At 46.4% G+C, this 22,066-nt stretch overlaps 1 protein-coding gene across 1 annotated transcript in view; it reads right to left on the bottom strand.

Moving 5' to 3' along the window:
• The window catches only part of KHDC4 (KH domain containing 4, pre-mRNA splicing factor), a gene marked incomplete at both ends in the record, with an annotated part of 28,885 nt that extends 13,999 nt beyond the window's left edge, over window positions 1–14,886 (bottom strand). Inside the window, 6 exons of the mRNA XM_080692099.1 lie at window positions 447–610; window positions 2,880–2,932; window positions 8,992–9,071; window positions 9,287–9,415; window positions 14,213–14,429; window positions 14,849–14,886. Coding sequence (XP_080548225.1) covers window positions 447–610; window positions 2,880–2,932; window positions 8,992–9,071; window positions 9,287–9,415; window positions 14,213–14,429; window positions 14,849–14,886 — 681 coding nt within the window. The remainder of the gene's footprint in view (window positions 1–446; window positions 611–2,879; window positions 2,933–8,991; window positions 9,072–9,286; window positions 9,416–14,212; window positions 14,430–14,848) is intronic.
• Window positions 14,887–22,066: the final 7,180 nt, after the last annotated feature.

Raw genomic sequence — 22,066 nt, 5'->3', positions numbered from 1 at the left:
ATACCCACGTCTCTTCAACTGATTTAGTCAATCAAAAACTACAGCAAAAGCAGTGTGTTGTAAATTGCATTAGGATGTTGGGTCGTACAGTCAGCCCTGTGATTTTCTCCAATGAGGGCTGCTCTCTCCAACCCCTTGTTATAGGAGGACTGTATCAGCAAAGTCTTACTTCATCAGACTCCGCCTTCTTGGTCCTCCAGTTGCCATCAAGTTAGCAGTTATAAAATCAACACTATTGTCTTCATATTGTAGAAGGCACATACATCCCCTGATCTGTCAATCCCCTTTCACAGTGTGTCATGATAAACACAGGTGCTCAAATATTTTATCCCAGAAACCTAGATCAGTAGACTACCAGAAGCAGGTAACTCTCAGGTCTTTGTCTTCATAACGTGTTGTCCAGCATAGGTCATTTTCATAGGTATATGGTCGCTTCCAAAACATACCCCTGACTGGAAGGGAGGCTTCTGGCTAACAGCTGGAGACAGCTGAGCGATGGGCGCTGGCTGGTGATACACAGTGACTGTGGCACCATTGAAAGTTGGACTTGTCCCGGTGGCGGCCTTCACCACTCCATTGGTGATAATTTCTTTGATTCGGTTGACAGCTCCTAGGGAAAAACACACAGATGTTATACCACAGAAGCGAATGGACAAACTATCGCCTGATGATAAAGACAAACGCTTACTTACACAAACATTAATCCACTTTTTATTTTTTGGTGGTATGGGGTATGGAACCCAGGGACATTCTACCTCTGAGCTAAACTCCCAACCCTATTTTTTATTCTTTATTTTGAAAAAGGGTCTCACTGAGTTGCAAAGGGTCACTAAGTAGCTGAGGCTATCGTGAACCGCGATCCTCCTGTCTCAGCATCCAAAGTACTAAGATCATAAGCATGAGCCATCACACCTGGCAATACACTTTTTAAGTTACCTAACACAGGCTGGGGCCGGGGCCAGCAAGGCCGGGATCAGAGCTCACCGTGAGGCAAGGCCGGTGCTGGGGCCTCCAAGGCTGGGATCCGAACCTGCCGAGGGGTTAGGCTGGTGCCAGGGCCAGCAGCCAGCATTGAGCCTTCCGTGAGGCAAGGCCGCTACTGAGGCCTCCGAGGCCAGGATCGGAGCCTGCCGAGGGGTTAGACCGGTGCTGGGGCCAGCGAGGCTGGCATCGGAGCCTGCCGTGAGGCAAGGCGGGTGCTGGGGCCTCCGAGATCGGGACCGGAGCCCGCCGAGGGGTTAGGCCGGTTCCGGGGCCAGTGGCTGGCATCAGAGCCTGCCTAGGGGTTAGGCCAGTGTCGGGGCCAATGGCCGGCATCGGAGCCTGCCGTGAGGCAAGGCCGGTGCTGGGGTCTCCGAGGCCAGGATAAGAGCCTGCCGAGGGGTTAGGTCTGTGCTGGGGCCAGTGGTCGGCATCAGAGTCTGCTGTGAGGCAAGGCCGATGCTGGGGCCTCTGAGGCCTGGATTGGAGCCTGCTGAGGGGTTAGGCTGGTGCCAGGGCCAGCGGCCAGCATTGGAGTCTGCCGTGAGGCAAGGCCGGTGCTGGGGCCTCCGAGGCCGGGATTGGAGCCTGATGAGGGGTTAGGCCAGTGGCCAGCATCAGAGCCTTCTGTGAGGCAAGGCTGCTACCGAGGCCTCCGATGCCAAGATCAGAGCCTGCCAAGGGGTTAGACCGGTACTGGGGCCAGCGAGGCCGGCATCGGAGCCTGCCGTGAAACAAGGCCGGTGCTGGGGCCTCCGAGGCCAGGATCGGAGCCTGCCCAGGAGTTATGCTGGTGCTGGGACCAGCGGCCAGCATCGGAGCCTTCTGTGAGGCAAGGCCGCTACTGAGGCCTCCGAGGCCGGGATCGGAGCCTGCCGAGGGGTTAGACCGGTGCTAGGGCCAGCGAGGCCGGCTTTGGAGCCTGCCGCGAGGCAGGGCCGGTGCCGGGGTCTCAGAGGCCGGGATCGGAGCCTGCCGAGGGATTAGGCCGGTGCCGGGGCCAATGGCTGGCATCGGAGCCTGCCATGAGGCAAGGCCGCTACTGGGGCCAGCAAGGCCATCATTGGAGCCTGCCGTGAGGCAAAGCCGGTGCTGGGGCCTCCGAGGCCAGGATCGGAGCCTGCCAAGGGGTTAGGCCGGTGCCAGGGCCAATGGCTGGCATTAGAGCCTGCCAGGAGGCAAGGCTGCTACTGGGGCCTCCGAGACCGGGATTGGAGCCAGCTGAGGGGTTAGGCTGGTGTCGGGTCAGCGAGACCAGAATCGGGGCCTCCCATGAGGCAAGGCCGCTGCTTGAGCCAGCGACGTCTAGATCAGTCCACCAGGTAGCCAGGCCATTACTGGGGCCGTCAAGAGTGGGATCGGTACTTGCAACGAGGCATGCACAGAGAAATATCGCAGAAAATAAAAATCAGATGCTTCCCCTAATCAACAAAAACTAGGAAGAAAGGGGCAACAGAAAGATGTTGAGCTATAGAAAGGGCCCTATAGTGAAGCAACTAAGGTGACCAATCAGAGGGTATGGAATAGGGGAGGATGGAGGAGCAGGAGGTACACAAACAAATGTATCAGAGTTAATCACCAAACAAGCATGGGATCTAGGGAGGGGAAAAGAATGGGATGGGGGCTGGATGAGGGCTAATTGGATGATGTGTGCTTGTATATCCTCTCAAGTCTTGTATTCCAATGTGATATATGATTACAATGCACCAATAAAAAAAAAAATAAGAGATTATAAAAAGTTACCTACCACGTTGCTCATCTCTCTAAAGCCCTATACACACTAACACATTAGTTCATAAATTAGAGCTACAACAGCCATCAGAGAAGGTTTGCAAATCTGTTATATACCTGGTACTTTGCACTTCACAAGTATTACGTGAACCAAAAATATTACTTACTGTCCACTAACTCCCGAGTCTGACCTTGAACATGAAGATATAATGGACGATCCCTATAAAGAGAAATACAAAAGTTGATCCCAAACTGGGAAAAATCAACTGAGATGGATAGATTACTCAATCTGTAATGAAAAAACTTCTAAGTAAAAAACAGAAGCTATTGCTAGTTAATTTCTAAGAACATCGTTTTATAACTAAGCAACAAACTTTCGCTTTTTTTTTTTTCCTTTGCTGGGATAAACTATGAAGAATTATGTCCCCTACCCTATTTATTTATTTTTGCGGGTCTGGGAATGGAACCCAGAAGCATTCGACCTCCAAGCTACACCCCCTGCCCTATTTTTTATTCTTTATTTTGAAACAGGGTCTCATTAAGTTGCAGAGGCCCTCACTAAGTAGCTGAGGCTATCTGTGAACCGTGATCCTCTGGTCTCAGCCTCCTGAATGCTAGGATTACAAATGTGTGCCACCACCCCTGGCTTCCTACCCTATTTTTTTTTTTTTTTTTTTTTGGTGGTGGTGTTACTGGGGTTTCTGGAAGCCCTTTTACCTCCGGGCTACACTCCCAGACCTATTTTATATTTTTTTTATTTGGAAACAGGGTCTCTTAAGCCAGTGAGGCTGGCTCCAAACCAGTGCGATCCTCCTGTCTCAGCCTCCCAAGCGCAGGGATTACAAGCGTGCACCACAACATCCAGCTACCCTATTTGTGTGTGTGTGTGTGTGTGTGTGTGTGTGTGTGTGTGTGTGTGTCTGGGGATGGAACCCAGGGGCATTCGACCTCCGAGATACACCTCCTGCCCTATTTTTTTATTCTTTATTTTGAAACCAGGTCTGAGTTGCAGAGGGCCTCACTAAGTAGCTGAGGCTGTCTGCGAACTGTGATCCTCCAGTCTCAGCCTCCCAAATGCTGGGATTACAAGCGTGTGCCACCAAGTCCGGCTCCTATTTATTTTTGAAACAGAGACTTAGTTCCAAATATTCTTGCTACGATGCTAAGACTAGCCACAAACCTGCAATCCTCTGTCTCAGCCTCCCAAGTACACAAATTACTGTTATGCTGAACCACGCCCACTTAAATAAACTTTTCTTACCCAGACGTGATGGCGCACGCTTGTAAAACCAGCATCTGGGAGGCTCAGAGAGGAGGATCGCAGTTCATGACAGCCTCAGCTACTTAGGCCCTTTGCAACTCAGTGAGACCCTGTTTCCAAATAAAAGAATAAAAAATAGGGCTGGGGTGTACTTGGAGGTATAATGTCCTTGGGTTCCATCCCCAGCAGCCCCCCAAAAAACAACTTAACTGGTAGGTGGTGGTACACCCTAGTAATCACAGTACTTGAGAGGCTGAGATAGGAGGATCACAGGTTCAAAGCCAGCCTCGGCAACTTAGTGAGGCTTCTCAGCAACCTAGTGAGACCCTGTTACAAAATAAGAAATAAAATTAGGCTGGGGGCATAGCTTGGAGGTAAAATGCCTCAAGGTTTAATCCTCAGTACCCAATAAAAAACAAAGTTAGACCTGGGCAAGGTTGCACATGCTTATAGTCCCAGCATTCAGGAGGCTGAGGCCAGAGGATCGCCGTTCACGGACAGCCTCAGCTACTTAGTGAGGCCCTCCACAACTTAGTGAGACCCTGTTTCAAAGTAAACAATAAAAAACAGGGCAGGGGTGTAGCTCAGAGGTTGAAAGCCCCTAGGTTCCATCCCCAGACCCGCCAAAAAAAAAAAAAAAAAAAAAAAAAAAAAAGTTAAATGGCAAGCTAGACATTAGCAGCATGCATTTATATCCCAGTGTTTGGGAGGCTGAAACAGGAGGTCTGCAGGTTCAAGGACAGTATCAACAACCTAGCAAGACCCTATCTGAAAAAATACGTGAATGAGCCAGGCGCAGTGGCGCACACTTGTAATCCCAGCATTTAGGAGGATGAGACGGGAGGATCGTAGTTCGCGGAGAGCCTCAGCTACTTAGTGAAGCCCTTTGCAATTCAGTGAGACCCTGTCTCAAACTAAAGAATGAAAATTAGGGCTGGGGGTGCAGCTTAGAGGTAAAATGCCCCTGCATTCCATCGCCAGTACCTGAATTCCATTGCTAGTACTAGGAAAAAAAAAGAAAAAAAAAAATATATATACATATAAATAAAGGGCTGTGAGTGGTGGCACACGCTTGTAATCCCAGCATTTGGCAGGCTGAGTCAGGAGGATCGCAGGTTCATGGCCAGCCTCAGCTACTTAGTGAGACCCTCCACAACACATGAGGCCCTGTTTCAAAATAAAATATAAAATAGGGCTGAGGGTGGAGCTCAGAGGTAGAATGCCCCTGAGTTGAATCCCTAGTTCCTCAAATAAATAAATAAAAGGCCTGTATCAATTGAGAAGATGCTTGAGATTCTCAAAGATTGCTTAGATTTACATAGTAATGAAAGCGGTTAGTAATCATATACTCTTTTTTTGGTGATACTGGAGATTACACCACAGCCCTGTTTCATGCCTTATTTTTAAACAGTGTCTCACTAAGTTGCAGAAGGCCTCACTAAATTGCTAAGGCTGGCTCAGAACCTGTGATCCTACTGTCTCGGCATGCCCTCAGTCCTTTTTAGTTTTTTATTTGGAGGCAGGGTTTTTCTATGTTGCTGAGGTTATCCTGGAATCTGCAATCCTATTATCTAGCTTCCCAAGTACCAGGATTACAGGCATGCATCACTACCCCTAAATAACCATATGGATTTAATAAGTGGATGGTTAAAAGAAAATTAATGACTGCGTTTAAAACGTTAATTAGCACATATAGTAGTTCAAATACCTAAGTTTAGTGTAGTTTGCACAATTTGCCTCCTACCCATATTTAGTTTAAGCTGATAATAAAAGGGCTGGTGAGGCAGCTCTTTGGTAGAGTGCATGCTTACCACTCATGAGCCCTGGGTTCAATTCTCAGTGACCCCAAAAGAAGAAAAAAAAGGTTGCATTTCCCAAATTTACTTGATAACTGACAATAAAGAGAAGCTAAAACAATGAATAAAAAGAAAAATCTAAACTGAGATAACCCAGTAGGAATGATCATCATAAAAACAATTAAAAATTATCTTGGCTTGATGACACATGTTTATAATCCTAGTACTTAGGAGGCATAGACAAAAGGATCCCAGGTTCTCAGCCAACCTCAGGTACTTAGCGAGACCCCATTTAAAAATAAAGAATAAGCCGGGGGTGGTGGCGCACGCTTGTAATCCCAGCATTCGGGAGGCTGAGACCTGGAGGATCGCGGTTCGCGGACAGCCTCAGCTACTTAGTGAGGCCCTCTGCAACTCAGTGAGACCCGGTTTCAAAATAAAGAATAAAAAATAGGGCAGGGGGTGTAGCTCAGAGGTCAAATGCCCCTGGGTTCCACCCCCAGACCCGCAAAAAAAAAAAAAAAAAAAAAAAAAAGAATAAAAAATAAGCTGGGTATGATGACACACAATTGGAATCCCAGCATCTGGGAGGCTGAAATAGGAGGGTCGCAGTTTGCAGCCAGACTCAGCTACTATTTAGTGAGGCTCTTTACAACTCAGTGAGACCCTGTTTCAAAATAAAGAATAAAAAAATATGGCTGGGAGCCGGGTGTGGTGGCGCATGCTTATAATCCCCACGCTTGAGAGGCAGAGACAGGAAGATCACGCAGGTTCGTAGCCAGCCTTGCTGGTTTAAGAGACCCTGTTTCCAAATAAAAAAAATATATATATACACACTCCCAGAGGTAGAAGGGTTTCCAGGAACCCCAGTACCACCAATAAATAAATAAATAAATATAGCTGGGAGTATGAGTCAGAGGTAGAATATCCCTGGGTTCCATCCCTAATACCAAAAAAAAAAAAAAAGATAAAAAAAAACCATAGAGCCAGGCATGGTTGCACACGCATGTAATCCCAGTTTTTAGAGTGTAAGAATGGAGAACAGGTTTGAAGCCAGCCTCAACAACTTAGCAAGGTCCTCCACAGCTTAGTGAGACCGTTTCCAAATAAAACACAAAATTGAGTTGGGGGTATAATAAGGAGGTAGGATGCCTCTGGGTTCAACTGCAGTGCCAAAAAAATAAAAATAAAGCCGGGCATGGTGGTGCACACTTGTAATCCAGTATTTGGGAGGCTGATACCAGAGGATTGCGGTTTGAGTACCGCAAAAATAAATAAATAGAATAAAAAAATAAGATTGTGAGATCTGGGGAATATAATTCAGAAGTAGAACACTCCTGGGTTCAATTCCTAGTACCACATGCAAAGGAATAAAAATAAAAAAAGAAAAAAAAATTTAAAGGGAAGGGACCTGGAGCTGCAGTTCAGTGAAGCTTGTTCTTGGTGTATATGAGACCCTGGGTTCAATCCCTAGTGCGTACTATGTGTGTGTGGAGTTAAAGTATGGGCCCTTTTGTGAGGTTATTATTTCCATAGGAAAAAAGTTGAGACGTATGTATGTTAACCAATATCTTCTTTTATGATTTATTGTAATTTATTGTATTTATATTTTTTTGCATCACTGGGGATAGAATCCAGGGGTTTTCTACCTCCGATCTACACCCCAGCCCTATTGCTTATTCTTTATTTTGAAACAGGGTCTCACTGAGTTGCAGAGGGCCTAAGTAGCTGAGGCTGTCCACGAAGCGCGATCCTCCTGTCTTAGCTGGGATTACAAGTGTGCGCGACCATGCCTGGCTAATTTATTGTAATTTGTTTCTCCCAGTAAAACCATAAAGTACAAGCTGGGCCTGATGGTGCATGCTTGTGATCTCATTACTTGAGAAGCTAAGACAGGAGGATCACAGCAAATACTGAGACTCTCATTAACCTAGTGAAACAGTTTCAAAATAAAGAATAAAAAGTAGGCTGGGCATGGTGGCACACGCTTGTAATCCCAGCATTTGGAAGGCTGAGTCCAGAAGATCCTGGTTCACACAGCCTCAGCTACTTAGTGAGGCCCTTTGCAACTCAGTGAGAACCTATTTCAAAATAAAGAATAAAAAATAGGGCTGGGTGTAGCTCAGAGGTAGAATGCCCCTGGCTTCCATCCCCAGTACCCACATACACACAAAAATAATAAGTAAGTAAATTAAAAGACCGGGCGTGGTGGCGCACGCTTATAATCCCCACGCTTGGAAGGCAGAGACAGGAGGATCGTGCTGGTTCGAAGCCAGCTTCGCTGGCTTAAGAGACTCTGTTTCCAAATAAAAATATAAAATTGGTCTGGGAGTGTAGCCCGGAGATAGAAGGGTTTCCAGGAACCCCAGTACCACCAAATAATAATAATGATAATAGTAATTAAATTAATTAATTAAAAGTAGGTTGCCGGGCATGGTGGCGCATGCTTGTAATCCCAGCATTCAGGAGGCTGAGACCTGGAGGATCGTGGTTCGCGGACAGCCTCAGATACTTAGTGAGGCCCTCTACAACTCAGTAACACCCGGTTTCAAAATAAAAGAATAAAAAATAGGGCAAGGGGTGTAGCTCGGCGGGTCAAACGCCCCTGGGTTCCATCCCCAGACCCAAAAAACAAAAACAACAAAAAACATGTAGGTCTGGAGGTATCACTCAGAAGTAGAATGCCCCTGGGTTCAATCTCCAGCAACACAAACACACACACACACACACACACACACACACACACACACACAATGAATGAATGAATGAATGAATGAATGAATGCTGGGTGTGATGGCCCATACTTGTTATTCCAGCATTTGGGAGGCTAAAACAGGTAGACACCAGTTCACAGCCAGCCTCAGCTCCTTAGTGAGGCCCTCTGCAACTCAGTGAGACCCTGTTTCAAAATAGAGTATAAAATAGTTCTGGAAGTATAGCTCGAAGGTAAAGTGCCTGGGTTTCACCCCCAGCACAAGCAAAAAAATAAATAAATAAAACAAACAGGGTTGGGGGTGTAGCTCGGAGGCAGAATGCCCTAGGTCCCATCAACAGTAGTGCCAAAAAAAAAGGGTAATAATACTTCTGTCAAAATCATGCACACACCCTCATGCTAATAAACAAACATCCTTTATATGTTATCTAAAACTGAAAAGCATGAAGGTAGTTGTGCGTCATACACCCAACCCTTCCCCAAAGCAGAAAATGAGCATACACACACACCCTGGTCCCACTTTAGCCTTCTCCTCCGCTGTCATGAACCTCCCTCGAGTTGACACAGCAGCCCCACTGAGCCGGCTGATCTAAAAGAGGAAAGAATCTATTATAAAGACCATATACATGTATTAAAAAACCAGGTTGTTCCCCATCAATGTAGACAATTATGTGTTTTGTAAAATAAAACTTTAAAAAATGATTAATGCATTTCAACAGATAGCAAGATCATTTTCCCCACTAGTGGGGGAGCACTTCCTGAATTCACCGGCCACCTTCCCCCACAACCCCAAGCACTCCGCACCTCGTCCTGGGTCTGCCCTCGAGTCAGCAGGTTCCTACACGTGAGCGGCACATCGTTGATCTCGACTTCAGCCACCACCAGGTCATCCTTGCTTTTATTGCTACTTAGGCCTTTGCCAGGGGCCTGAAGCTACAAAGAGAAATTAGATTAAAAGGTCTATACGATAAAATATGCTTTCAGTTGTCCAGTTAAAAGCTATCCCTTCATAAGTTCAACACCTCCCTTCTTCCCCCCTTCCTACAAACACAGTTTTATTTGGTTGTTAATCATAAACTGAAATCATAAACAGAATAAAACAATCATAAACTGAAATAAAGCCAAATAAAAAGGAATCAAAAGCTGAGTGTGGTGGCGCAGGCTTGTAATCCCAGTACTTGAGAGGCTGAGACAGGAGGATCACAGATTCAAAGCCAGCCTCAGCTACTTAGTAAGGCTCTCTGCAACTTAGTGAGACCCTGTTTCAAAATAAAGAATAAAAAATAGGAAGTCAGACATGGTGGCGCATGCTTGTAATCCCAGCATTTAGGAGGCTGCGACTAGAGGATGGCGGTTTGAGGACAGCCTCAGCTACTTAGTGAGGACCTTTGCAACTCAGTGAGACCCTGTTTCAAAGTAAAGAATAAAAAATGGGGCTGGGAGTATAGCTTGGAGGGCCCCGGGATCCATCCCCAGTACTGCAAAAAGAAAAGAAAAAGAGCTGGAGGGCAGTAGAAATAAAATGCCCTGGGTTCAATCCTCAGTACCACCAAAGGGGAAGGGGAGAAATAGATAAAAAGGCAGTAAACTTCTAAAGCTAATTTGGTTTCAGTTCAAGCTATGAGCAACTCCAGATAACTAGATATGACTGTTATCTGACCCCAATGTCTAGCCATCTGCTCAAGGAAAGTAAAATGCTGTTTGGAGCACTTGCCTAACAAAAGGGAGGCCCTGGGCTCAGTTCTAGCACCACCAAACAGAATAAAATAAAAATACTGTTTACTCTAAGCATCAGATACATTTTTAATGTGTAAAGGCAAAACTAAAGTTGACATACTATCACTTTAACTTTGCCCCTAAAGAGGCATTTATACTTTGTATGTGTGGAGGGGGCATCCCAGGGATTGACCCAGCGACATTCTCCTCTGAGAGCGCTCCCAGCCCTACTTTTAAAAAATTTTTAATTTGAAACAATCTCACTAAGCTGATGAGCGTCTCACTACTTGCTGAGGCTGTCCTCGAACCTGCGATCCTGTCTCAGCCTTCCAAGTACTGGAATTACAGAGCCATCACTGCCTGGCCCAGCATTTACAAATTTTAACTCACTGATTTCTTACAATACATATTAGTTTTATGCACAGAACTTTCTGTGATAATATAAGTGTTTGTTATTGGAGCAGTCTGTGTCTCTTGGTACTTGAAATGTGGTTAGTACGACTAAAGACCTGAATTTCAGGTTGTATATAAATAGCCACGTGTAGCCGGGCGCGGTGGTGCAGCTTGTATTCCCAGCGCTTGGGAAGCTGAGACAGGAGGATCGCTCAGGTTCAAAAGCCAGCCTCAGCTTAGTTGGGCTCTCAGCAGCTTAGTGAGACTGTTTCCAAATAAAATATAAAATAGATCTGGGAGTGTAGCTCAGAGGTAGAAAGCCCCTGGGTTCCATCCACAATACCTTCACACACACACAAATAAAAATAATAAATAGCCATGCGTGACTGGTGATTATCGCACTGGACAGTGAAGGTATAGTATTACCTGTGGGGACACTGAAGTTCACTGTGTCAAAAGCCATATAACTAGTGAGAATTCTGAGTTTCAAACCCAGGTATTATCATTCTAAATCTAGTATTTATATTCCATGTTAACTTCAGGTAAACTCAATTTTTTTGTGTGTGGTGCTAAGAATTTACACCAGAGACTTATACATCATAATCAAGGGCTCAACCACAGAGCCACACCCCCTGAGGCCCCCCTCCAACTTTGTGAGACTGAGGACTGAATCCAAGGTTACTTTACCTTTGAGCTAACACCTCCAGCCACCCCCCCTTTTTTTTGGTGGTACTGGGGATGAAACCCAGGGGCTTTTCTATCTCCAGGCTATACTCCCAGACCTATTTTATATTTTATTTGGAAACAGAGTCTCACTAAGTTGCTGAGAGCCTCACTAAGTAGCTGAGGCTGGCTTCGAACCTGTGCGATCCTCCTGTCTCAGCCTCCCAAGTGCGGGGATTACAAATGTGGGCCAACACATCTGGCTCCCCAGCCCTATTTTATTTCTTATTCTGAAACAAGACCTCAGTAAATTTTCATGTGCTGTTGGCCTTTTTCTTCAATCCTGTTTCAGCCTCCCAAATACTGGGATTACAGGTGTGCAGTACCACATCTGGCTCCTAAGTCTTTTTATTTTTTATTATAATTTTGGCAGTACTGGGGATTGAACCCAGGGGCATTCCACCTCCAAGCTATACCCCCAGGCCTATTTTTTTCCCTTCAGTTTTAAACAGTGTCTCACTAAGTTGTAGAGGGTCTCACTAAGTAGCCGAGGCTGACTGCAAACCTGTGATCCTCCTGTCTCAGCCTCCCAAGTATTAGAATTACAATGGATAAACATTCATGAAGAACTAGCAGCTCAGAAGAAAAAGTGTGTGTGTGTGTGTGTGTGTGTGTGTGTGTGTGTGTGTGTGTGTGTGTATGTTACTAAGGATCAAACCCAGGAACATCCCACCTTTAAACTATATCCCCAGCTCCATATTTTTTATTTTTAAAGAAGGTCCTGCTAGATTGGTGGGGTTGGTGCCAATCCTGCAATCCTCCGCACCACCATGCCATTTCCCCCAAAATTTCTTTTTCTTTGTCCTTTCTTTTTTGGTGGTACTAAGGATTGAACCCAGGGGCATTCTACCTCCAAGCTATATTCCCAGCCCTTTCTGTTTTGTTTGGAAACAAGGTCTCACTAAGTTGCTGAGGCTGGCTTTGAACCTACGATCCTCTGCCTCAGCCTCCCAAGTACTAGGATTATAAGCATGCATGACCACACCTGGCTCCAAAAAATTTCAAACACAGAACTCTTCAATGTAGGAAACAAATTTTCATTTAAGTAAAAAGTTTTTTGTTTGTTTTTTTTTTTAGCCAGACGTGGTAGAGGCTTATGCTGCAATCCCAGTACTTGGGAGGCTGATACAAGAGTATCACAGGTTCAAAACCAGCCTCAGCTACTTAGTGAGGCCCTTTGCAACTTACTGAAACCTTGTTTCAAATTAAAGAATAAAAAATAAGGCTGGTGTATAGCTCAGAGGTAGGCATGATACCCCTGAGTTCAATCTCCAGACCTCAAAAACAGAGAAAGGAAGGAAAGAAGGGGGGGCAGGGAGGCTGGGGTTTTGGTTAGAAGTAGAATGCCCCTGAGTTCAGGTTTTTTAATTACAAAGCATGCATTCTGGCAATACTAACTGCCACTATTAATCTATAAGATTCTTGAATTCCACAGCAAATTAAAGAGTTTCAATCAGACTCCTTCTTATTATGAAATTCAAATTATACCAGAAACTTTATAACATAAACAATAAATGACTTCAAAACATCTATGAAAACAGCAAAATGCCCCAAATACAAATTATATCTCATTTTGGTTCATGTTTAAGTGCACAGTCATTAAAGTCCATGCCTTTAATTCTACCTGGAGATAACTTTTTTAGCTCATTTCATTTACCTGGACTTTTAACATTAGGAAAAAAGTACACGTATCAAAAACGTATTAACCGCCGGACGTGGTGGCGCACGCTTGTATTCCCCGCGCTTGGGAGGCTGAGACAGGAGGATCGCGCAGGTTCGAAGCCAGCCTCAGCTACTTAGTGAGGCTCTCAGCTACTTAGTGAGACTCTGTTTCCAAATAAAATATAAAATGGGTCTGGGAGTATAGCCCGGAAGTAGAAAGCCTCTGGGTTCTACCCCCAGTACCACACACACAAAAAAAAGTATTAACCTACTTTGAATGGCTATAAGAACAGAACTGAAGCTTGACTAAATGCACAAAGACAAAACACTTTTTTTTTTCTTCAGTGCTGGGGATGAAACCCGGGGCATTCTACCTCTGCGCTACTCCCCCAGCTCAAGTAGCTGAGGCTGCTGTGAACCGTGATCCTCCTGACTTAGCCTCCCAAGTACTGGGATTACAGGTGTGTGCCATGCCCAGCTTCAAAACAAACTATTTCATTTATAGATATAACCATCCCAATCAAAATTAACTCATAAGAAGGTACATTTACCAAAAAAAATCACCTGGAAAGTTCCAAAATTAAATGGCCATTAAATTACTGCACCTGAGGTTGGGCATAGCAGCACACTCTTGTAATCCCAATACTTGGGAGGCTGAGAAAGGAAGAGTGCAGGTATACCATGATCGAATAGGACTCCAGGTATAAATCAGAGGTAGAATGCCCCTGGGTTCAATCCCCAGGGCAACATACATATACCAAAAATACAAAAAGAAAAAAAAAATAGAGTCAGGCATAGTGACACATGCCTGTCATCCCAGTACTTGGAAGGCAGATAGAGGAGGACGGCAGGTTCCAGGACAGCCTAAACAAGTAGTGAGACTCTCATCATAAGAAATAAATACAGGCTGGGCTGTAGTTCAAAGGCAGAATGCCTCTAGGTTCAATCCCCAGTAACGTTAAAAAATAAATACAGCCGGGCGTGATGGCACAGGCTTGTAATCCCAGCATTTAGGAGGCTCAGACAGGAGGATCATGGTTCCTGGACAGCCTCAGCTACTTAGTGAGGCCCTCTGCAAATCAGTGAGACCTTGTTTCAATATAAAAATAAAAAATAAGGCTGGGGGTGTAACTTGGAGGTAGAGTACTCTGGGTTCCATTCCTAGTACCGCAATAAACAAATAAATAAAACACGATTAAAGAACTCCAGAATTACAATTAGCCACTCTTCAAATACCTTCTCAGCAGCATTCTGGGTTGGTTTCAGCTTCCCTTTGGCCATGAGCATGGCATTGATCTTGGCAGCCACAGCGGCAGCGGCGTCCAAGGCTCCGGAGGGAGCAGCTGTGGCTCCTCCAGGGCTTCCCCCACTGCTAGTGACCTCGCCACCTGGGGCCGCTGGCGGGAGGAAGAGAAGGGGGGCTGGAGCCGGTTGGTCCCATTTGCTGCGGCGCCTACAGGCAGAAAAAAAAAATATTAGGCCCCAAAGCTTTGATATACCTCATTTTCCCCCTACTACGCCTTGGCACACCATTTTTCCTCCATCATGTTCCACCTGTGAATCTCCTGCCAGGTCTAAATTTCGCATCTCACCTAGGCAGTGAGTTACTGCCACATTTCCCCAAATCCCCACATCCTTTCAACCCTCCTTCGCTCTTCTCAAAAGTCCCTGGTTCCCCCCTCCCTGGGATCCCCGGTGGCCCTTTCCAGGGGCCCCAGGCCTGCTCACTACCCTTCTCCTCCAAACTCCGGCCGTCTAAGACGTACGCTTCCTATTTAAGTGCCCCCTCCACCCACACGCAGCTCCTCGTGGTCCCTCCGCCTCTCCCGCGTCACCATGCTCGCTACGACGCCCTCCAGCGCGAAGCTTTACCCGCCAGCTCCAGGATGTGTCGCGCTCCCCGCGGACATGGCGACCGGCTCGACTCAACCACCCGCCAACTACCCCGCTACCACTTTCCCGTCACTTCCGCCCCCAACGCCCTGACGCACGGCCTCTTCCGGTCGCGAGGACGCGAAGTTCCGGCGCGGAGCTCGATTCCGATTGGACGCTCGGGGACTTCCGGGCGTCGGGCGCTTCTGCGGCCGGGGGGTGTGGCGTTCCAGCCTGGGCCTTGCCCTTAGGAAAAATGGCCGCCGCGTCTAGCTTAAAGGCGGAATCGGGGGGACGAGAACCCATTTTTGTTGTGGGCAAGGTAGTGGATTGGAAGACAATACGAATGAGTCATGGAATTAAGCAGGTTTCTCCCCCAGATTCTAGTTCGAGCCTCTGGACGGTGGTGGAAAGCCGTCCTGGGATTTGACCGACTTCAAGTCTCAGTTAACCGTTTAGAAAGAGAAAGGACTCGTCACAAAAAGTCAAATCTTGTGAAGAATTTAACTTTTTTTTTTAATGTCTGTGCACCTGGCAGGGTATATAAAGATCATTTGTGTGTGTGTGTGTGTGTGTGTGTGTGTGTGTGTGTGTGTGTGTGTGTAGAACTGGGAATTGGAACCAGAGGTATTCTACCTTTCAGCTGCACCTTCAGCCCGATTTTATTTCTTATTTTTTGTCGTACTCGGGGTGGAACCCAGGCGCTTCCTACCTCCGGGCTACACTCCCAGACCTATTTTATACTTTATTTGAAAACTAAGTTGCTGAGAGCCTCACTAAGTAACTGAGGCTGGCTTCGAACCTGTGCCATCCTCCTGTCAGCCTCCCAATCGCTAGGATTACAACCGTGTGCCACCACTCCCGGCCCTTCATTTTCTTAAAATGTCATCTGGGGATAATTATGAGAATGGAAATTAGACTTACAATTTTCTTATTTACAAACAGGACTTGTAATCCCAGCATTTGGGAGGCTGAGATAGTAGGATCGCGGTTCGCGGACAGCCCTCGGCTACTTAGTGAGGCCCATTGCAACTCAGTGAGACCCTGTTTCAAAATAAGGAATAAAATAAATAGATCGGGGGGGGGGGGGTGTAGCTCAGGTAGAATGCCCCTGGGATCCATCCTCAGTACCTAAAAAAAAAAAAAAAAGAAAAATAGGCCTGTGGGTATAGCGCACAGGTAGAATACCCCTGTGGCTACATCCCCATTACCACACACACAAAAAAAGAATGGTCTTTGCCCAGGAGTATCATAGGTTTGAGGATAGTCTCAGGATCTTAGTGAAGCCTTCCACAACTTAGCGAGACCTTATTTTATTTTACTTTATTTTTGGTGGTACTGGGGTTCCTGGAAACCCTTCCACCTCCGGGCTGTACTCCCAGACCTATTTTATATTTTTTATTTATTTGGAAACAGGGTCTCTTTAGCCAGCGAGACTGACTACAAACCTGCATGATCCTCCTGTCTCTGCCTCCCAAGCACGGAGATCACAAGCCTGTGCCACCAGGCCCGGCTTTATGCTTTATTTTGAAACAGGATCTAAGTTATGGAGGGCCTCACTAAGTATCTGAGACTGGCTAAGAACCTCGATCCTCTGGTCTCACCCTCCTGAATGCTGGGATTACATTAATAATAATAATAATAATAATAATAATAATAAATAATTAATAATAATAATAATAATGATGCTGTGCCACCCTCCCTGGCTAGGATGGCAGTTTTTATTGAGGTTCAGTCTCCTTTTCTCCAGAGGGTGGCGCTGCATTCCCACACCTGTCTCTTGGGTATAAAAAATACCAAACTAGCTCCTGCTGTTGGCATCAGCAGGAAAAAAGAAAGGATGAAGAGTGGGCTTCCCCCAGGTCCCCTCTGTTTACCACATCACCCCCTGAGTGTCACCTCAAAGAGCTTATTGAGTAATTTTTCCAAACAAAATGATTTTCTATTGGGAATACTCATGTCATCTCTGTGAAAAGTCATTTTAGAAATATTTTCTCACCTTCATTTCTGGTATAGAGTCAAGAGAGGAGAATGAAGCTTGGTGTGGTGGTGCACACTTGTAATCCCAGTACTTGGGAGGCTGAGACAGGAGGATCCAGGTTCACGGTCAGCCTCAGCTACTTAGTGAGGCCCTTTGCAACTCAGTGAGCCCGTTTCAAAATAAAGAATAAAAAATAGGGCTGGGAGTGTTGCTCAGAGATAGAATGCCTCTGCTTTCAATCTACAGTACCCAAAAATAAATAAGTAAATAAATAAATAAAAAATAGGGCTGGAGAGCTGGGCGTGGTGGCGCAGGCTTATAATCCCTGCGCTTGGGAGGCTGAGACAGGAGGATCGCACAGGTTCGAAGTCAGCCTCAGCTACTTAGTGAGGCTCTCAACAATTTAGTGAGACCCTGTTTCCAAATACAGTATAAAAAAAAGGTCTGGGAGTATAGCCCAGGGGAAATAGCCCCTGGGTTACATCCCCAGTTACACACACACACACACACACACACACACACACACACACATACCACATAGGGCTGGAGGACATGCCATCAGGTGCAATAACATGGATGAACCTAGAGGACATTTTGCAAACTGAAATAAGCCAGGCATAGAAAAACAAATATGGCCTGATTCCACATGCTAAACCTAAAACAACTGAGCTCTTAGGAGACAAATAGGGGTTTCTACATACAGGGTGGGTGGTCCGGAGTCGGAGTCGAAGGGCAGTGTTGGTGAAAGGGTACAAAGTTTCAGTGAGACATATTACATATGGAGGTATCTTTTTATTTTTAGATGTATTACAAAACATGGTAACTAAAATTAATAATAACGTAGCCTGGTGTACTCTCTTGTAATCCCAGTACTTAGGAGGCTGAGAGAGAAGGATCTCAGGTTCTCGCCTCAGCTACTTAGTGAGACCCTGTTTCAAAACAAAAAAAATATATATTTTTTGCATAAAAAATTAATAATGTATATTTCAAATTGTGAAGGAGCTGGGCATGAGAGCACATTCCTGTAATCCCTGTACTTGGGAGGCTGAGACAGGAGGATCACAGGTTTGAGGTCAGCCTCAACAACAGAGCAAGATTCTCAGCAATTTAGCAAGACTTTTTTTTTTTTTTTTCAAAATAAAAAACATAGCCGGGTGTGGTGGCTCATGCTTGTAATCCCAGCATTTGGGAGGCTGAGACAGGAGGACCTGGGTTTGTGGCCAGCCTCAGCTACTTAGTGAGGCTTTCTGCCACTCATTGAGATTGTTTCAAAATAAAGAATGAAAAATAGCTTGGAGGTAGAATGCTCCTGGGTTCCATCCCACACCCCCGTACTGGGGGGGGGGAGGCAAATCAGCTGCAGGAGTAGGCGGTGGGGTCAGGGTGGCGGGTCCGGAGGACCACTTCTGATCCAGAGCAGTGATGGGCTCAGGCGCACCCAGGTCCAGGTCCTCACAATCTGCGTCCCAGCAGTTGGGGCAGCAGGAAGCTGTGGCTTCCTCTCTGCTTTCCCTCCCTGTTCTTGGCCTCAAGGTCACTCGCTGCAAAGTTGAATTCCAACCTGTGTTTTATTTGGCACCAGGCCAGGGCCCAGATAACAATAGCTGCTCAATATCCTGCACTCCGCGCCCCAAAAGCCAAACTTCCCCCTTTGAAGTCACCTACAGTCGCCCCTGCAAAGGCGATCAAGTGCTGCCCCACCTGGGACATAAATCATCACAGGCCCCTGTGAGGGAGACTGTGTGTGCGAGGTACTGCAGGCTGAGTCCAGGACCTTCTACCTCCCAGCCACACCCAGCCCTTTCTAGTATTTTCTTTTTTATGTACTTTTTTTTTTTTTTCCCAGTACTGGGGCTGGAACCCAGGGACATTCTATCTCCGAGCTACACCCCCCAGCCCTGTTTTTGTTTTTATTTTTCTTTATTTTGAAACGGTCTCACTGAGTTGCAAAGGGCCTCACTAAGTAGCTGAGGCTGTCTGCAAACTGCGATCCTCCTGTCTCAGCCTCCTGAATGTTGGGATTATAAATGTGAGCCGCCGCGACCGGCTTGGAAACAGAGACTTTTATCTGATTCCGCCCCCTCAACCCTGTTGGGGATCAAACCCAGAGCCTCGTGCATGCTAAACAATGCTCTACCACTGTGTTCCACTCCCAGCCCCTCAGTTTCTTTTTTGTTTTGTTTTGTTTTTGAAAAGAGGTCTTGCTATGTTGCCTGGGGCTGCCTCAGAAACTCCTGGATTTAGCTGGGCCTGCATGGTTGTAATCCCTGTGCTTGGGAGGCTGAGACAGGAGGATCGCACAGGTTTGAAGCCAGCCTCAGCTACTTAGGCTCTCAACAACTTAGTGAGACCCTCTTTCCAAATAAAGAATAAAATAGGTCTGGGAGTGTAGCCTGGAGGTAGAAAACCCCTGGGATCCACCCACACTACCACAAAAGAAAAAAAAAAAAAAACTGGACTCAGGCTGGGTGAGGTGGCACACAGCATGTTGGATGACAAGCTACAAACTTGTGCCACGATGCCTGGTCTTTTGTAATCCCAATACTTGGGAGCCTGCGATGGAAGGACCAAAGGTTTGAGGCCAGCCTCAGCAACTTAGTGAGACCCTATTTCAAAAAACAAAAAACAAACAAAAAAAACAACACCGGGCGTGGTGGCCCACGCTTGTAATCCCCGCGCTTGGGAGGCGGAGACAGGAGGATCGCGCAGGTTCGGAGCCAGCCGCACTGGCTTAAGAGACCCTGTTTCAAAATAAAAATATAAGATAGGTCTGGGAGTGTAGCCCAGAGGTAGAAGGGTTTCCAGGAACCCCAGTACCACCAAACAAACAAACAAAAAAACAAAGCTGGGCATGGTGGCACACACTTGTTAATTCCAGTACTTGGGAGACTGAGACAGGAGAATTAGTGGGACCCTTTGAGCTTAGTGAGACACTATTTCAAAATAAAGAATAAAAAAGCAAGCCAGGCATGGTGGCCTATGCTTGTAATCCAAGCATTTGGGAGGCTGAGATAGGAAGATAGCGGTTCACGGACAGCCTCAGCTACTTAGTGAGGCATTCTACCTCTAAGCTACCCCCCCAGCCCTATTTTTTTATTCTTTATTTTGAAACAGGGTCTCACTGAGTTGCAAAGGGCCTCACTAAGTAGCTGAGGCTGGCTGTGAACCACGATCCTCCTGTCTCAGCCTCCTGAATGCTGGGATGACAAGCGTGTGCCCCCACACCAGGCTCAATAAATAAGTAGATAATTAATTAAAAATAGGGCTGGTAATGTAGCTCTGGGTTCTGTCCCTAGTACAAAACAAAAGAAAAAGAAAAAGTAAAAAAGAAGAAAAAGGAAAGAATGAAAAACTCCTGGGCTAAAGTGATCCTACTGCCTTAATGTCCTTGGGACCACAGATGTGCACCGCCACACTCATCTACTCATCTAACGCCTGAAAAAAGAAATATATAATATATATATATATATATATATATATATATATATATATATATATATAGTGTGTGTGTGTGTGTGTGTGTGTGTGTTACTGGTAATTGAACCTAGGGGCATTCTCCCTCCAAGCTACACTCCCAGCCCTATTTATTTATTTACTTATTTAGAAACAGGGTCTCATTAGGTTGATGAGAATCTCATTACTTGTTGAGGCTGTCCTCAAATCTGCAAACTTCCTGTCAGGGTTTCCCATTTATTAGGATTACGGAGTGGGCCAACACACCCAGCTAACTCCTGATTATTTTTTATTATTATTATTATTATTATTATTATTATTATTATTATTTGCAGTACCCGGGATGGAACCCAGGGGCATTCAACCTCCAAAAGCTATACCCCGAGCCCTATTTTTTAGTCTTTTTTTTGTGTGTGTGGTACTGGGGGTGGAACCCAGGGGCTTTCTACCTCCGGGCTATACTCCCAGCCCTATTTTATACTTTATTTGGAAACAGGGTCTCACTAAGTTGCTGAAAGCCTCACTAAGTAGCTGAGGCTGGCTTCGAACCTGTGTGATCCTCCTGTCTCAGCCTCCCAAGTGCTGGGATTACAAGCCTGCATCACTTTGCCTGGTTTTTATTCTTTATTTTGAAATAGGGTCTCACTGAGTTGCAAAGGGCCTCAGTAAGTAGCTGAGGTGATCCTCCTGTCTCGGCCTCCCAAATGCTGGATTACAGGCATGCCCCACCACACCCGGCTTAACTCCTGAAATTTTTAAGCAAGGAAACAGTTTCAGGCCAGTGAGCAACTCACCTGAAGGCAAAGCGAGCCAGTGGCATCAGATGCGTCCAGAGCCTGCTCCTGCCCTTCTCTCACTCACCCATTCCCTTGCTGCCCCTGTGCCCTCCCTGACCTTTTTCCCTGGGCCCCCAGGGAGCACTTTCTGCAGCAGGGCTCTGTACTATTAGGACTGTAGGGGCTCTAGTTGATCGTTGTCGCTCCTGAGACAGGGGATGTCCAGCTCTCCCTGGGGTGGAAGCTTGAGGCTGCTTTTTACTGGGATGGAACCCAGGGGCATTCTACCTCCAAGCTTCACGACCCCAGCCCTATTTTTTTATTCTTTTTTTTTTATTTTTTATTTTTTTTGGTGGTACTGGGGGTGGAACCCAGAGGCTTTCTACCTCCGGGCTATACTCCCAGACCTTTTTTTTATATTTTATTTGGAAACAGGGTCTCACTAAGTTGCTTGAAGCCTCACTGAGTAGTTGAGGCTGGCTTCGAACCCGTGCGATCCTCCTGTCTCAGCCTCCCAAGCACGGGGATTACAAGTGTGCGCCACCATGCCCAGCTTTATTCTTTATTTTGAAACAGGGTCTCACTGTGTTGCAAAAGGCCTCACTAAGTAGTAGCTGAGGCTGTTCTCAAACCCCGATCCTCCTGTCTCAGCCTCCTGAATTCTGGGATTACAAGCGTGCACCATCACACCGGGCTGGGGCTGCTTTATACAATGGGTAACTCTCCCTTCTCCCCTTCCTCTCTGCTGTATAGAGCTCTCTTACACAAGCATGCATACACACACGTGCACGTGTTTAAGTTCAGACCCAGCCCTGCCCCACCTACCACCAATCTTGCCCAACAGGATGGGGGTAGCTGGTCACCCACAGCCCTCCCCCTGAGGTGTGGGTGTGGGCGCAGGCCAGGGCTCCCGGCAGTCAGAGGTCCCAGAGAGACACTTGTGCCCTGAGTCTCCTGTCGAGAGGAGCTACGGTGGCCCCGGGCACCACCGACCTCCTGTGCCCCACG

Source organism: Muscardinus avellanarius (assembly GCF_963383645.1).
Source record: "Muscardinus avellanarius genome assembly, chromosome: 3".
NCBI classification, from domain to species: Eukaryota; Metazoa; Chordata; class Mammalia; order Rodentia; family Gliridae; genus Muscardinus; species Muscardinus avellanarius.
The sequence above is the reverse complement of the archived record's forward strand: the minus strand, read 5'-3'. Positions and strand labels throughout refer to the sequence as shown.